Genomic DNA, 17,177 nt, shown 5'->3' on the forward strand with positions numbered 1-17,177 from the left:
TTGTACCAGCGGTCTCTGGTCCTTAAAGGAGTGATCCAAGGTTTTAAAAAAAAGATCCACTTACCTGGGACTTCCTCCAGCCCATGGCAGCCATCCTGTGCCCTCGTCCCAGCTCCGGTGGCGTCCGGTCTTCCTCGCCGGCGCAGCCGACTTCGCCCAGGTCGGGTTCCAGGTCGACCTCTTCTGCGCTCCACTACGCAGGTCACGTGGTCCGGCCGACATCATCTGGATGCTACTGCACAGGCGCAGAAGTTCTGCGCCTGTGCAATAGCGTCCAGATGACGTAGGCCAGACCAAGTGACTCGCGCAGTGGAGCACTGAAGAGGCCGATCCGGAACCCGACCTGGCGAGGTCGGCTGCGCTGGTGAGGAAGACCGGGAGCCACCGGAGCTGCGGCGAGGGCACAGGACGGCTGCCACGGGCTGGAGGAAGCCCCAGGTAAGTGGATCTTTTTTTTAAAACCTTGGATGTATCCTTTAATGGGGCAGAGACTGCTGGTACTTAAGTGGTTAAGGAAAATGAAAGGAAAGTCTGGACTCCGGAATGAGGAGATGTTTGATAATACCAGAATATTGCAATGACTCTAAGAACCATTATGGAACCCTAAGTCCACTTGTTTCATAGAATATGTATATTGTGGTATTTTGAAAAGTGTGAGAATCATTAGGAATCATCCATCATCCATTCTCAATGGTCCATTAAGAATCAGGATGATTCTTACTAATCCACCAAGTGGACGAATGGGGAGCCCTGGTGGGAGTTAGACAGCCGCTTTCGGAAGGACTCCAGTGGAAAGGAGAAGAGGACAGCATCAGTGGCAGCAGTGGCGTAGCTAAGGAGCTGTGGGCCCCGGTGCAAGTTTTGCATGCCCCCCCCCCCCCAAGCACTCTATACATAACAATTGATACGGCGCATCAAAACCTGCCAATAGCAACTACAGTGTCAGAGGTGCAAGAAGAGGATGGGAAACAGTTTGTTAAGGATTAATACTATTCAAAGCATCTATAGTAGTGATTAGTACCAGCACAGGACCAACAGAGAGCTAATACTGTGATAGAGGGTGGACTCTTCGGGGCCCCTCTGGCCTGAGGGCCCCGATCCAGTCGCTACCTCTGCACCCTGTATTGCTACGCCCCTGAGTGGCAGTCACAACTGGTCCAGCGGGCGTTATAGAACGACCATGCTAGCATAGCCCAGCATGCTTCGGCAGATGTTGGGTAAGTTCCAGGAATCCTGCTGGCTCTAGCAACGAGCATTGGGTAACAGCGTTGGATGCATATGCATTTTCTAGAGTGAGGCAGCTGTGCTGTGGTGCTGGAAGACAGCTCCATGGCACAAATACCTGGCTCCCAATCACTTTGCACCGTTAAAGGAATACTATCGATGTATGCATTTATTTTTAAATGCTGTATGTTGTAGCACACATTAGGACAAGTACTAGGAGCAATTTGATTCCTCACACAGCTGTTCCTCTCAGCTGTAAAATCCTCCGTCAGTTTTGGCGTCAGTGTTGGATACAAAATGTATCTAAATACTGGCTCCCAGAGGGCTAGACAATGTCTCTGCACAGGGGAGTTGCTATCAACTCCTCAGTTTATAGTTTAATTATCACCTTGCTGAAAAAATCTTATTGATATGGTGGTAAGGGGTTAAAGATTCTAGGTATGTGTGTTTATTATCTTTGCTTCTCTTGACTGATAAAGATACTAATAATGCTAATTGTAGACAGTGGTCTGCCCCTCTCAGCAGCTTGTAAAGTGGATGCAGCCTGGAGTGAATCACCACAAGCAGGCAGCCAGTCTGAGTGTAAACACAGACTAGTGTTATAGCTAGTTATATTCCAGCAATATTACAGCTCATTTAGTTACCTGTTACCACCTCAAATCAGCCTATTTCTCCTCATGTCTTCTGCATGCTGTGAGTGACACAGTGAAATATATTTGTGAGCTGTGTGACAGAGTAACCAAGCAGCTCAGGGTGACCCAAACTACTATGAGCTGTGTGAAAAATGAACTTTTAAGCAGGGATAGCGAGAGAGAGACCTGGGTGAATAAATAAAGTGCCCCTAGCACTAGTGGTAATGTGTACACTAATATAGAGTATTAAAAAAAAAGTCGTTTCAATCGATAGTATTCCTTTAAGCACACAGTAGCATCACTCTCAGCTGAGAAGCCAGATATTTATAGGGTGCAAAGGGCGACTTTTACTAGTTCATTAATTAGACATGGACTGATCGTATACAGAGAAAAGCTAAATACTACAGAGAGGCTCAATCTGCTGTGAGTCTCGATTCTGGTGAGTATAATCCACTCAGGCCCATTCTCCAGTCATACACTACTGGCAAGATATCTAGTACCATGTACAGGGCCGTGCAGAGGGGTCTGAAGTGGGAGGTGCTCAAATTTTTAAAAGGGTCCTCACCCCCCCTCCTCCCGAAAATGCACAGTAGTACCTACAAATGATGGGGGAACTTCCCCTCCCCATGCCCTGCAGTGACATGTAACCTTCACCCCCCTCCCTTCTCCTGGCTCTCCAACTGTCCTAAACCATACCTCTGAAGACCTCTGCTTGACACATACATTCAGTCACAGAAGTGCTGGTTGCATACAATGGTGTGGAGTCAGTCGGACCTGTCACCGGTGGCTGCACGGTCCCCCCTCCTCATATCTGGATAAGGGGGTACTGGTTGTCATGTGAATTCTGACTGCAGAGGCTGGGTGCCATGTGGGTACTGGGTGTAGGTAGTAGTACAGGGTGTCATGTGGGTTCTGGCTATGGGTGGATATCAAGTGTCAAGAGGGTGTTGATTGCAAGTACATAGTCCAATGTGAGATCTGGATGTGTGTACTGGATGTCATGTGGGTGCTGGATGCCGGTACTGAGTGTGACATGGGTGCGAATACTTTGTGCCATCACTGTACTAGGTGCTGGCTATGGGTGGGCATTGGGTGTCACATGGTTTTTAAATGCAGGTACTTTGGTTGTGGGTACTGGTTAAGTGGGTGCTTGGTGCAGATAGTGGGTGCCATTTGAAGGCTGTATGCAAGTGTGAGTACTAGGTGCAATGTCAGGCCTGGGTGCAGGTACTTGGTGTCATGTGAGTGCGAGTATTGGGTGCCAACTACAGAGGAAAGGGGTGTGGGTGGATGTTGGGAGGAGTAGAGATCAGTAGACGTCAGTGTGGGTGCTGCAGGAAGAGGAAGTAATTAGGGGTGCTGGGGGAGGGAGAGGTTACTGGGAGTGCTGGGGGAGGGAGAGGTCAGTTTAGGTGCTGAGGGAGGTCACTATGGGTGCTGCTGGGGACAAGAAGGGTGCCATTGGGGAGGGGGAGGTCAATAAGGGTGCTGGGGGAGGGAGAGGTCCCTGTGGGTGCGTCAATAAGGGTGCTGGGGAGGGAGAGGTCCCTGTGGATGCTGGTGGAGGGAGAGGTCAGTGTGAGTGCTGAGGGAGGGAGAGATCAGTGTGAGTGCTGGGGGTGGCAGGAACAATGCTAATGCTGGGAAAGGAGAGGTCAGTATGGGTCCTAGGTGCCCCCGCCCTCTGCACATGCCTGACCATGTAAGGAAAGAAGATTCTCCTCCCTGGAGCAGCTTCGAGAGGAAGAAGTCACTGATGACCAGTCTAACATTATACTGAGCAACAGAAAAAAAAATAGAATTCTTCTAACCTGTTCAAAGAACTACATTCTAATTCAACTAAAACTTACTGGGGTAAAGTCCTTTGGAAAGAAAAAGTTAGTTGTGCTAATGGAAGCAAAGCCTAATTTTTCATAACAGAGCTTTTCAATTAGCTTCTTAGCAGGGAACGCATAATCTATATCTCGCCACCAATATTAAACATTTTACCTTTGACATCTCTGGAAACGAAAACTACCTGCTGAGTTCTGATTATTTGAATTGCTGTACCAAATCAGCTACTAATGTGCGGAGCCATTTCCTGGCACACAGCAGTGTGTTACTTAAAAGTGTCGATTTCAGCATATTTTAAACTACTGTAATGCAGTGAGTAACTCTTTTTTTAGTGAAAACAACTATCTCGCTAGATTAAACTGTAATTAGGAAAAAACAGCCCTGATAATATCTTAGCTACAACTAACAAGATATTATGAACACAAATTAAATGTTTAATAGCCCTAAACTTTGTAATGAAAATGTACAAATGTAATGTGCAAAGTTTATAAAAAACGCAATGTTTATAAAAACCACAGGTAAATAAAAAAAATATAATAAAACCCTGCATGACATCTGTGTTAAATAAACTTCAGTTATTTTTACAAGGTAGTGGTATCTTTTAATGCTTTTTAATTCACAGCAGCAGTATGCTACACCATATAACAGCCTCACATCCTTGGTATTTATAATAACTTGCAATTCATTTTTTGGGGTCCTTGGATTGTTTGAAATGCTATTTCTACATGAAAGTAAAACTGAGAACGCACATTTATGAGGCTCAGAATAACAATAAACTGACAATAGCAGTCCAGGAAAATGGTACACTTATGGGTCACAACAAAGAAAGGTTTAGCACACCTGCTTTACATCTTGCTAGAATGTTTGGGAATAATCACAATACTGCACTGTTTATGATACCAAAATGCTAGAAAATTATCCATTGCTTTCTGCATGCTGCAAGCTCCAAACAGACATTCGTAACAAAGTTGAACAACATTTAACAGATTATTTGCCTGCATTAGAGTGTGTCCTTGTGTTATTATTATTATTATTATTTATTGTATTTATAAGGCGCCAACATATTACGCAGCGCTGCACAATAGATAAATGGGTTAACATACAGGTAGAACATACGGAAACTCACAACAAAACAAGATCATGCAAATGATTTGATAACAATACAGTGTCATAGGTCAAGATAGAGACTGTTCGAGTCTACAAGAAGGGTGGTTGTGAGTAAGATTGCATAATCAAGCTGGAAACACTAGGGAGGAGGGCCCTGCCAGAGGCTTACAATCTAAAGGGTGGGGTGGAGACAATAGGTGAGTCTTTTGAGAGGGGGTCTAACAGAACATATTATGATACTGGTGTAGGGGGGTATGCGAGCGTGAAGAGGTGAGTCTTGAGAGCTTGTTTGAAGGTATTAAAGGTGGGGGCGAGTCTGACAGCTGGTGGGAGAGAGTTCCAGAGAGTAGGGGCAGCCCTGGTGAAGTCCTGCAATCGTGCGTGTGACTGAGTTATGCGAGGTGCGACTAGGCGCAGGTCATTGGAGGATCGGAGGGGGCGGGCTGGTATGTGCCTGTGGACCAGATCAGAGATGTAGGTCGGGCAGGTCTTGTGCACTGATTTGTAGGCCAAGCACAGGATTTGTAAATTGATCCTAAAGCTGATGGGGAGCCAGTGTAGTGCTTTACAGAGCGGAGTTGTAGAGGCGCTGCGGTGAGAAGAATGTGTTAAGCTTGACCCATTATTCAACAACGCTAGGTTCACACTACTTGAATGTAACATAAAAGACCAACAGACTTGTCAACGGATCTTATGTTAGGTGTAGGATCCACTCTAACATTCAGGCAGAGCTTCTCGGCATGCACAGCGCACTGCATAGCACCTGGGTTCAGCTCGGCTATAGCAGCAATGCTATAGTCCCCGCCCCATGTACAGGTAATTCGGGGATCCGACGATTGTTAGACCCAGAATTACTTCTCCCTCCGATTTGCTATGACTCAGAGGGGGAATAGTAATTAGCACTGCCCAGAATTTGTACAACAGCAGGGTGAGCTGTCATTCGGCTCACCCTGCACCAAAATGTCAGGCGCCCACAACAAATGTACACTTCTGACATGTCCATTATGTCTGTTGTGCCTTTTGGTAAAGGTACACAAAGTCCCATCCTGCACGACTTTTCTGGACACCAGGCAGAAGTCAGACATTTGATAGATAGCATGTTGTCTATGACATTTACACCTCTAGCTATAATCTATTCAGTCTAAAGCATCGCCTGCAGCAGTCCAATCTTGGGCACCCAGTGCTGTGGCCCAGTCTGAAGGACCAACTTCTGCAAAGTAACCTTTAGTACTCATTGCATTACCCTATCTCAAACATTGCTTGTAGTGGCCCAGTCCCAAGCACCGCCTGCTGCGCCATTCTCAAGAACTGTCTGGTAACACTCAGTCTCATGGACTGCCCACTGCAGCCCAGTAGTCCCCAGCACTGCCTGCTGCAACCTTCTCTCCAACCTAAACTCTAAAACAGGGGTCTCAAACTCGCGGCCCGTGGGCCATTTGCAGCCCTCGATACAATAGTTTGTGGCCCGCTGGCAAAAGCTTCCTTATAGTTCGCTTCAGTGCTCCCAAGTAATCCTCTGCCAGCCCCTCTCACTCTTCCTTCACAGAGAGGGGCGGGGAGAGGCGGCGATGCGCCGCGATTGACGTCCGGAGCTGCTGATTGACTTTTTTTGTGAAATCCCTTATGCGGCCCAGCCTCATCCTGACTTTGCCTCCAGCGGCCCCCAGGTAAATTGAGTTTGAGACCCCTGCTCTAAAAGGATCTTGCCTGTCAGCATTCAGACTGATTTAGCCAAATACAGCCTGCTGCTTTTTTCAGACTCAGCCCAGTTCCAGTCTGCATTTTTTAAGGCGACAGCACAGGCCAATTCTTCACGATTTCTGCCTACATGATAGCCAAATACTGCAGAGTTTCATAGTTCGATATACAGGTTGTGTTTCTGATCAAACATCCCTGCAACTTTTTTATGTGACATTCAAAGGTGCAACCATATATTAGCAAGTGCCAGAAGAAAGAAAAAGAAGCCTCCATCAAAGCATATAGTGGGGTAAACTCACTGGACTGATATGATCCCTATGTGGTAAAAGGGTTGTATGACCTATGTCAACCCTTACTCTAGGTTCTTCTCTCATCACTCTACTAAATGAATAGCTCTAGCACAGTCAGCCATGATCTCAATAAAAAAAAACTGTTCATTCATGGTGTAAAATTAGTTTATTATTATTGTCTCGTATTGTAAAATCAAATTCAGTTACAGAAGGGAAGGAACAACAACAAAAAAATGTGATTGGGCTCTATCTTCCTCACTGGCCTCTTGAAGGCACCCTTATAAAAATGCTAAATTCCTCTAATACCCTCACCCCTACCGCTTGTACCATGCCGGCCAACTCCACCATTTTTGTGCATCTAGATCCCACCCGACATGTCTTGTCACTATAATGCCTCATCAAAACTCTCTCTTAGTGTTTCTTGTGAACTCATTCTTTCAAATTAACATGTACATGCAGTGCTTGATGTTGTCATATGACTTATTATAAAACTCCTTAAAAACTAGAGCAGTTTTCATGTTTAAGCTAATCAAATAGAAATAACTTAATCACTACTTAAGACAACTAAGTGATATATATATATATATACATATATATATATATATATATATATACACACTGCGGGATAACAAAGGGGATCGTTAGGACATTGATAAAGCAGATGGACTACAGGGGGCTAGAGGAAGCCCCAGGTAAGTATCAATTCATACAGTTTCTCTCGGGTTCTCTTTAACTCACCTCTACTTGGTTCCATCGAAGAGCAGTCCCCTCTGCTGCTTAGATCAGCATCCAGTCTCACACTGCTGCTAAGTACTGGGTCCAAGCTTGAGGGTGTCATCAAGCATATTCCCTATACAAGAGGCAGTGTGATGCCAGAGCCTGGAGGCAATCTGAGCAGAGGGGGGGCTGCACGGCTCGGAAACTCAGGAGAGGTAAGAGTCGTTTCTCCTGCTACTGGCAGATATCACTATGATCGGCAGTGATTGTAGTGATCACGTGATCAGGAGCCATTCGGCATGTGAGGGCAGATGTCTGCTGTCATATGCCAGCTGAATCTTTCCCTTCAGGTGCACAAAATCATGGAAGGAGCAGCAGGACCAAGATCAGTAGCAGATAGATCCTATCAGAAACTAATAGTCACAATCAAGTCGTATCTGCAACATCTTTGGTCCCGAATGCATGCATTTTTGTACTTACGTTGCAAAGAGGTTCTGAATGTATTGCACATACACAATTTATGTATTTATTGTATTTTCTATTTTGTGTATTTGCTTTGTACAGTACCACAGAAGATGAGGGTGATATATAAATAAATAACAATTATCCAGGTAATCAAAGGCCATGTTAATTCTTAGGTGATTAGCTAGCCCAAGCTGCACCCATCTTGGTGAAGCTCAGGGGTGTTTCTAGGTTCCTGTGAGATCCAGGACACCCCTGGGCACCAAGAGGTAAATGGGCATGGTAATGCTGTGTAAAGCGGGCGTGGTCAAAGGTGGGGACAAATGTGCATGAACATAGCAGTGGCCTAACTTAAACATATTCAATAGGCAGCATTTCACATATATAAGCCCCTCACATGGCTTCTGTCTTGTCTTTGGCTGGCTGGTATAGGTTAGATAGGTAGCTTCCCACAGCATAGGTTCGATAGGTAGCTGTCCCCACCGTAGGTTCGATAGGTAACTGCCCCAGCGTAGGTTAGATAGGTAGTTTCCCCCAGTGTAGATTAGATAGGTAGCTTCCCCCAGTTTAGGTTAGATAGGTAGCTTCCACAGCAATAGAAGAAGAAGACTGGGTCTCCACCTGGATGAATGCAATTGTAGCACTATTTATTGCACCATAGTGACAAAACAACACGACGTTTCGGCCAGCAGGCCTTTATCAAGTGTTACACTTGATAAAGGGCTGCTGGCAGAAACGTTGTGTTGTTTTGTCACTATGGTGCAATAAAATAGTGCCACAATTGCATTCATCCAGGTGGAGACCCAGTCTTTTATTTCTATTGCTGTGGATTGTTGCACCTTGAAGGATCCGGGTGTGGACTGGTTGACTCCCTGGCTCAATTATATTATTGCAGTTGAGCTTCTAGGACTGCTTCTTTTTTTCCTTAGATAGGTAGCTTCCCCCAGTTTAGGTTAGATAGGCAGCTTCCCCCAGTATAGTTTGTGTAGTGACGGCCGTGCTGGACTGGTGCGCAACATGGCCAGAGTGCAGGCGATAGCGGTTTTCAAACCCATAAGGTAGTTAGGCATACGTAAGTGTCCCAGTAATTAGCTAGGCATAGGTAGGTGTCCCAGTAGTTAGCTAGGCATAGGTAGGTGTTCCCGTATAGGTAGGTAGGTGCCCCAGTAGTTAGCTAGGCATAGGTAGGTGTTCCCGTATAGGTATGTGGGTGCCCCAGTAGTTAGCTAGGCATAGGTAGGTGTTCTCCTATAGGTAGGCGGGTGCTCCAGTAGTTAGCTAGACATAGGTAGGTGTTCCCAAATAGGTAGGTAGGTGCCCAAATAGTTAGCTAGGCATAGGTAGGTGTTCCTGTATAGGTAGGTGGGTGCCCCAGTAGTTAGCTAGGCATAGGTAGGTGTTCTCGTATAGGTAGGCGGGTGCTCCAGTAGTTAGCTAGGCATAGGTAGGTGTTCCCAAATAGGTAGGTGGGTGCCCAAGTAGTTAGCTAGGCATAGGTAGGTGTTCCCGTATAGGTAGGTAGGTGCCACAGTAGTTAGCTAGGCATAGGTATGTGTTCCTGTATAGGTAGGTGGGTGCCCCAGTAGTTAGCTAGGCATAGGTAGGTGTTCCCGTATAGGTAGGTGGGTGCCCCAGTAGTTAGCTAGGCATAGGTAGGTGTCCCAGTATAGATAGTTAGACAGGGCCTGGCACAGTATAGCGATTACCAAGGTCCAGCTGCAACAGATAGGGCTGTAAAATGCAGTGTCAGTGGGCAACAGAAAAAAAAAATAGATCACAAGAACAAGATTAGCTCTCAAAAGAGCTGTTGTGGGGTGCTATTTTAGCAATAAGAATCAGAAAGGAGCAACCTAACAAGCCTACAAGAGCCTAACTAATCTTTCCCTATGAAAGAGTCTACAGCAGCTGTCCCTTCTCTATTTACTGCAGGCACACAAGTCGAAAGCCTGCCTGCCTTTTATAAGGGGGGGGGAGTGGCTCCAGGAGAGAGTGTAGCCTGATTGGCTACAATGTGCCTGCTGACTGTGATGTAAAGGGTCAAAGTTGTCCCTAATGGTGCATTATGGGAGCGAACCGAACTTCCACAAAAGTTTGCCGTTCTCCGCGAACGCGAACCACCGGAAGTTCACCGGGAACCGTTCGCCGGTGAACCGTTCGGGCCATCTCTATAGATAGGCAGCTTTCCCCAGTATAAATTACAGTGGTGTGAAAAACTATTTGCCCCCTTCCTGATTTCTTATTCTTTTGCATGTTTGTCACACTTAAATGTTTCTGCTCATCAAAAACCGTTAACTATTAGTCAAAGATAACATAATTGAACACAAAATGCAGCTTTAAATGATGGTTTTTATTATTTAGTGAGAAAAAAAACTCCAAATCTACATGGCCCTGTGTGAAAAAGTGATTTCCCCCTTGTTAAAAAATAACTTAACTGTGGTTTATCACACCTGAGTTCAATTTCTGTAGTCACCCCCAGGCCTGATTACTGCCACACCTGTTTCAATCAAGAAATCACTTAACCACTTGCCGACCGCACGCTTATACCGTGCGTCGGCAAAGTGGCAGCTGCAGGACCAGCGCGCCAGCTGCAGGCTGATTAATCAGGAAGCTTCCTGTCAATTCACGGCGGGGGGCTCCGTGAATAGCCTGCGGGCCGCCGATGGCGGCTCGCAGGCTAAATGTAAACACAAGCGGAAATAATCCGCTTTGTTTACATTGTACGGCGCTGCTGCGCAGCAGCGCCGTAAGGCAGATCGGCGATCCCCGGCCAATCAGCGGCCGGGGATCGCCGCCATGTGACAGGGGACGTCCTGTCACTGGCTGCACAGGACGGATAGCGTCCTGTGCAGCCCCGATCTCCGGGGGGGGGAGCAGGTAGGAGAGGGAGGGGGGAATTTCGCCGCGGAGGGGGGCTTTGAGGTGCCCCCCCCGCCAGCCACACGCAGGCAGAAGAGATCGGACCCCCCCAGCACATCATCCCCCTAGTGGGGAAAAAAGGGGGGCAATCTGATCTCTCTGCCTGTTACCTGATCTGTGCTGGGGGCTGCAGAGCCCACCCAGCACAGATCACTAAACACAGCGCTGGTCCTTAAGGGGGGGTAAAGGGTGGGTCATCAAGTGGTTAAATAGGAGCTATCTGACACAGAGAAGTAGACCAAAAACACCTCAAAAGCTATCATGCCAAGATCCGAAGAAATTCAAGAACAAATGAGAACAAAAGTACTGTAATTGAGATCTATCAGTCTGGTAAAGGTTATAAAGCCATTTCTAAAGCTTTGGGACTCCAGCGAACCACAGTGAGAGCCATTATCCACAAATGGCAAAAACATGGAACAGTGATGAACCTTCCCAGGAGTGGCCGGCCAACCAAAATTACCCCAAGAGCGCAGAGAAAACTCATCCGAGAGGCCACAAAAGACCCCAGGACAACATCTAAAGAACTGCAGGCCTCACTTGCCTCAATTAAGGTCAGTGTTCACGACTCCACCATAAGAAAGAGACTGGGCAAAAATGGCCTGCATGGCAGATATCCAAGGCGCAAACGACTTTTAAGCAAAAAGAACATTAAGGCTCGTCTCAACTTTGCTTAAAAAATATCTAAATGATTGCCAAGACTTTTGGGAAAATACCTTGTAGACCGATAAGACAAAAGATGAACTTTTTGGAAGGTGCGTGTCCCGTTACATCTGGCGTAGAAGTAACACAGCATTTCAGCAAAAGAACATCATACCAACAGTAAAATATGGTGGTGGTAGTGTGATGGTCTGGGGTTGTTTTGCTGCTTCAGGACCTGGAAGGCTTGCTGTGATAGATGGAACCATGAATTCTACTGTCAACCAAAAAATCCTGAAGGAGAATGTCCGGCCATCTGTTCGTCAACTCAAGCTGAAGCGATCTTGGGTGCTGCAGCAGGACAATGACCCAAAACACACCAGCAAATCCACCTCTGAATGGCTGAAGAAAAACAAAATGAAGACTTTGGAGTGGCCTAGTCAAAGTCCTGACCTGAATCCTATTGAGATGTTGTGGCATGACCTTAAAAAGGCGGTTCATGCTAGAAAACCCTCAAATAAAGCTGAATTACAACAATTCTGCAAAGATGAGTGGGCCAAAATTCCTCCAGAGCGCCGTAAAAGACTCGTTGCAAGTTATCTCAAACGCTTGATTGCAGTTATTGCTGCTAAGGGTGGCCCAACCAGTTATTAGGTTCAGGGGGCAATTTCTTTTTCACACAGGGCCATGTAGGTTTTGAGTTTTTTTTCTCACTAAATAATAAAAACCATCATTTAAAACTGCATTTTGTGTTCAATGATGTTATCTTTGACTAATAGTTAACGGTGTTTGATGAGCAGAAACATTTAAGTGTGACAAACATGCAAAAGAATAAGAAATCAGGAAGGGGGCAAATAGTTTTTCACACCACTGTAGATAGGCAGCTGTCCCCAGTATATATTAGATATGCAGCTGTCCCCAGTATAGATTAGATAGGAAGTTGTCCCCAGTATAGATTAGATAGGAAGTTGTCCCCAGTATAGATTAGATAGGCAGCTTCCCCCAGTATAGATTAGATAGGCAGCTGTCCCCCAGGGAGGCGGGAGTAAGGAGGAGGGGGCACTGGACGGCGTGGCGGGTGGAGTGGGCAATTACAAACTCACCTCCGATCGTTGCAGACACAGCCTCCAGCTCCTTCCGACTTTCTCCGCCGGCGTAGCTCGCATTGGTAACAGCGCCCCCTGTGCGTCATCACAGGGGGCGCTGTAACCAAGGTGACGGATGCTGGTGGGAGGAAGTCTGAAGCACATGGAATCTGTGCCTGCGTCGATCCGAACGGAAGGTGAGTTTTGAACTGCCCGCTCCCCCTGGCGCTCCGCCCAGTGCTCCCTCCTGCCGCTCATTTGATCCGGGGCACCATGGCAACAGGTTCTCGGAGGTGCCCCGGATCAAAGGCCCTAGCGACGCCACTGGTGAAGCTAATAAGAATTTTGAGAGAATTGTTCTCTTATAAACTAGCTTTGAGGGGTTGGATTTTGCTTTAACACCCGTTACAGTTTTTTTCTCAGTGAAAATTTCACATTGATAAGTTTATTATTGCTCTAAAACTCCAATATACACTTATGGGCAACTCCCCAAAGTGCTTGAAGGAACCTGAATGCGGCTCCAAATGGTGTCTATTCAACCTGCAGTGCAGCACAAAAGGAACGCAAAAGTAAAATGTGATGGGGAATAAAAGTCACTATTTATAGGTAAGCAACACTGAGCATGAATGCACCTTGGGTAACTGCTAATTTAGAAACTCAAAGACATCTGTAAATGCCTTTCATGTGCGGCCTTACGCTTTTATGTAATCAAGGAACTTGGTTACATAATAACAATCTAAACTAAAAGCAGGCGCACACAGCTGCTGATATCTCAGCTGGACATTGCGCTTCTTTCTATCACGTTTCTCACTGAATCAATACAATTCCATTGCCTAGCCTGTCAACAATAAAACTGTTTACAAGGAAGATTCTATTAGGTTTGCATATTATTAGCTTCATCATGCGAAATAACACATCACAATTAGGATGCACAGTGGGACTCTTGCAGATAACCTATGCTACATCTTCTTCAGACTTGTCAGTTCACTGCTGAAATAAGCAGTGTTGTTAGGCTGACTGTTATTATTATCTCTGTATAATATGCAAATGTTCTAGGTCTACCTTAATTATGTATTTGTGGCCAAAAAGTGCTCCTTCTCATTTCCTTAATTACATGCCTTAGCTGTTCCTTGCTGTCTAGCCAGCAGGAATAAGTGCCCTTTGTTATAAATGGTGGACATGCTGTGCTGCACACTGCAATGGTGTCATGCTTAGAAACGGAATCTGCTTTAAAATATTCAATATACTGTAGGATTATCATCTGTTACACAAGTGTATTGCTTACAACCCCAAATTTAAGAGTTATTCTGCACAAAATGACTATTTCAGCTTAATTAGGCTCCCACTGGCTACATTTTTTCATATATTCTCATATCTCCCAAAAAGTTTGCAGTGTGCTGTCTGCACTTGAATATTAGGAACCGCCCACTAGCCGCTGCCATGATACAGTGCAGTTTTCACTTGGTTTGTTTTAAATACTTTCCATACACTTTTGTTTATTACATACTTTACATGTATTCCTGATGTAAACCTGTGAGGTTTGCTGCATACATATTTGAATATTTACCTCGGGAGGAGGAAGCTTCTGGATCATTCTCAGCCAGGGCAATGCAACGATGGGATCGCGAAACGCAGCCAAACTGCACCCAAACAGTACTACGGACCTGCTCAGGCCCAGGTGGAAAAGGCAGAGCCCAACTGGGTCTTTGCTACTGCACAGAAGCAGACTGCTCACACATGTGCAGTAGCACGGAACCAATTGGGCTCTACTTTTTCCGCTGGAGCCCAAGCAAGTCAACAAGACGCTTCTTGGGGGTCCCATCGCTGGAACGGGCTGGTGGAGAAAGATGGGGAAGCCTCTCCAGGATCCAGAGGCTTCCACCTCCCAAGATGAGTACCCTGTAGGCTCACTGTTTTTCCCCGCAGCTACACTTGCATTACTGGGAGTAAAGCGGCCACCGGAGAGATATGTAGGGGGTGTACTTCTCTTGTGCGACTGGCAGAGCTAACGGGAACCGATACCAGAGCTGAAGGCAGCAGAGCACAGCGGCGTGGGAGAGATCTGTGTGCATGGGGCTGGAGGCAGTGGCACAGGGGGCAGGAAGGGTAAATGGACGAGCCTGTAGCGTTACACTGTATCAGCAGTGCAGCACTGCGGCTTAACAAATATTCAACAGATCTTTATGCTAAAATCTACTAATATCCTCTGGCAGTTGTGGCTACAATAGATCCTTTTTAGATCAGTATTCTGATCTGAGATGGATCTATTTTTGTACACATCAAGTGGCCATCTATTAATGTATGGCCACCTTTAGGATGGAGTCATAATCAATAATGTAAATATACTACATTGTTGATCAGGACCTCCTTGAAAGACATTTTATGAGAACAAAACTACCACACTAAATAAAACTATGTGTAGTCCATTCACGTCAATATACTTATTTGCATTTGAAATTATTTGTGGAGTAAATTTAGCTGGCGTCTCTTCTTACCAGCTGCTGTACACATGGGTTTCATTTAAATACCAGTAACTTGCCTGTGGCTGTCTACACTTCATACCAACACTTACCCTGTCACCTTTAAGTCCAGGAAGACCAGGGGGTCCCGGCAATCCTAGGAATCCAGGATCTCCTCGAGGGCCCTTAAAACAAATCATATACTTAAGTTTAGCAAACAACTTACACTATACCTGTATACATAATATATATAAAACAAAGTAGGAAACATACATATTAAGCATGACACATAAAATGCATTATTTACAATAAAAGAAATTAAAAATAAAACAGAATGTTCTATTTATCCTGTGCTTTCCTTGTGAGATACAATCCTCATGGTTTGCATTCCTTGTGAACAGTGCATTCTTTCACACAGGACCCTGTGTGTGCCTTTCCTCTTCTGCTGTGTAAATAGCGTCTAGTCTGGACTGAAAGGGGCTATTCATAGCTCACCTCATTACATCCAGACAGGGAACATCTTTTGCATTTCTGCCGCTTGCTGGACTTTCTTCCTTAAAAGATTAGGCAGATATTCTTGGAAGATTTATGTATGATACTCTTATCAGTGTGTGCTTGTGTGTGTAGATCACAATGATAACACTGAATATGACACACAATATTGCAGATTATTTTTGTCTTGTAGGAAATAATGACAAACATTGGCTTACTTGTTTCCCAGGTGGTCCAGGTGGGCCTATGGGACCAGCTTCTCCTCTGTCACCCTTTATAAAAAACAAGGAGATAGATGTCAAATGCCGCACAATGCGTAGTATAAACAAAATATTCTAAATGAATTTCCTATTCTAGCATTTGTTCTCAGTTCATACAGTGACGGTGAAATTAAGGGTCTTTCTACCTCTACTTATCTAATTAAACTAAGCTTTTGTTACAATGTCATTTGCATTGATTCAGAATTAATTGCAGTCATTTCCTCCACTTTACACTGCTTGAATGGTACTTATACACCAGTGAACATTTGGTGTTGTATTGGATCATTTAAGATGGTTTTACATTTCAAAATTGCAGTCTTATTTAATAAGATAAAGTGTGATGTTTAAAAATGCAGTGACCCGCACCCTGCAATTTAAATTCATATTTTAATGATGTGACTGCAGTAAACATTGAGAAGGGATAAGGTACATACAGATGAAACTTGGAAAACCGAATGTTTATACATGTGTACTGATCTCGCAGGTGATGCACAAGCAGCAACATACAAGGCCTATGCATCTGGGTATGTATGACTATACACCTACACCAAGCAAAATAATACATGGAATTACTAAACAACTAACTGCCAAGAAAGGATACTGCCCAGTATTTGTAAAATGGGTGTACCACCATTTATTTTAATTCTTAAAATACTTGTTTAGCAACCACATACCTTCTACCTATTTGAGTACTTAAAGGACAACTGAAGTGAGAAGAATATGGAAGCTGCCCTACTTATTTCCTTTTAAACAATGCCAGTTGCCTAGCAGCCCTGCTGATCTATTTGGCTGCAGTAGTGTGTGAATCACACCAGAAACAAGCATGCAGCTAATCTTGTCAGATCTGACAATAATGTCAGAAACACCTCATCTGCTCCATGCTTGTTCAGGGGCTAAGACTAAACGTATTAGAGGCAGCAGGACTGCCAGATAACTAGTATTGCTTAAAAGGAAATAAATATGGCAGCCTTCATATCTCTCTCACTTCAGTTGTCCTTTAAGACAAGAGAAAATGTCAAAATATAGGGGAGTATCAATCGCCCTAGCTGCTATAAGGACTTCTATGGGGCCAAGGAGCAGTTTTGGCCTTCCCTCTCACTATAGGCTTCAGAATGCGATTTTATGGAGGGGGATTGGTTACGGTTACGCAAACAAATGAGGATAAGCCCAAAACTATCCACCCAAAAAAAATAAATAAATCACAAAGCCAATGTACTAGACTAGTATCAGTGACAGGATTAGGTACTTTTCCGTTAGCCGGGTGCAACTGAGCTAAGTAATGTACCCGATTCATGTTTTTACTGGCTTCATCTGTTACATATACCGGCGACAATGTAACAGATGAAGCCGCCAGCTTCGGCTCTCT

General features: G+C 45.1%; 1 protein-coding gene across 2 annotated transcripts in view; it reads right to left on the reverse strand.

Moving 5' to 3' along the window:
- Positions 1–17,177, reverse strand: part of COL9A1 (collagen type IX alpha 1 chain) — a 220,785-nt gene that overhangs the window by 36,579 nt on the left and 167,029 nt on the right. For both annotated transcript variants that reach the window (XM_068281455.1, XM_068281456.1), the window contains exons 29-30: positions 15,770–15,823; positions 15,173–15,244 (exon numbers count right to left, since the gene is read on the reverse strand). In XM_068281455.1, coding sequence (XP_068137556.1) covers positions 15,173–15,244; positions 15,770–15,823 — 126 coding nt within the window. The remainder of the gene's footprint in view (positions 1–15,172; positions 15,245–15,769; positions 15,824–17,177) is intronic.

Source organism: Hyperolius riggenbachi, chromosome 4 (genome assembly GCF_040937935.1).
Source record: "Hyperolius riggenbachi isolate aHypRig1 chromosome 4, aHypRig1.pri, whole genome shotgun sequence".
Lineage (NCBI taxonomy): Eukaryota > Metazoa > Chordata > Amphibia > Anura > Hyperoliidae > Hyperolius > Hyperolius riggenbachi.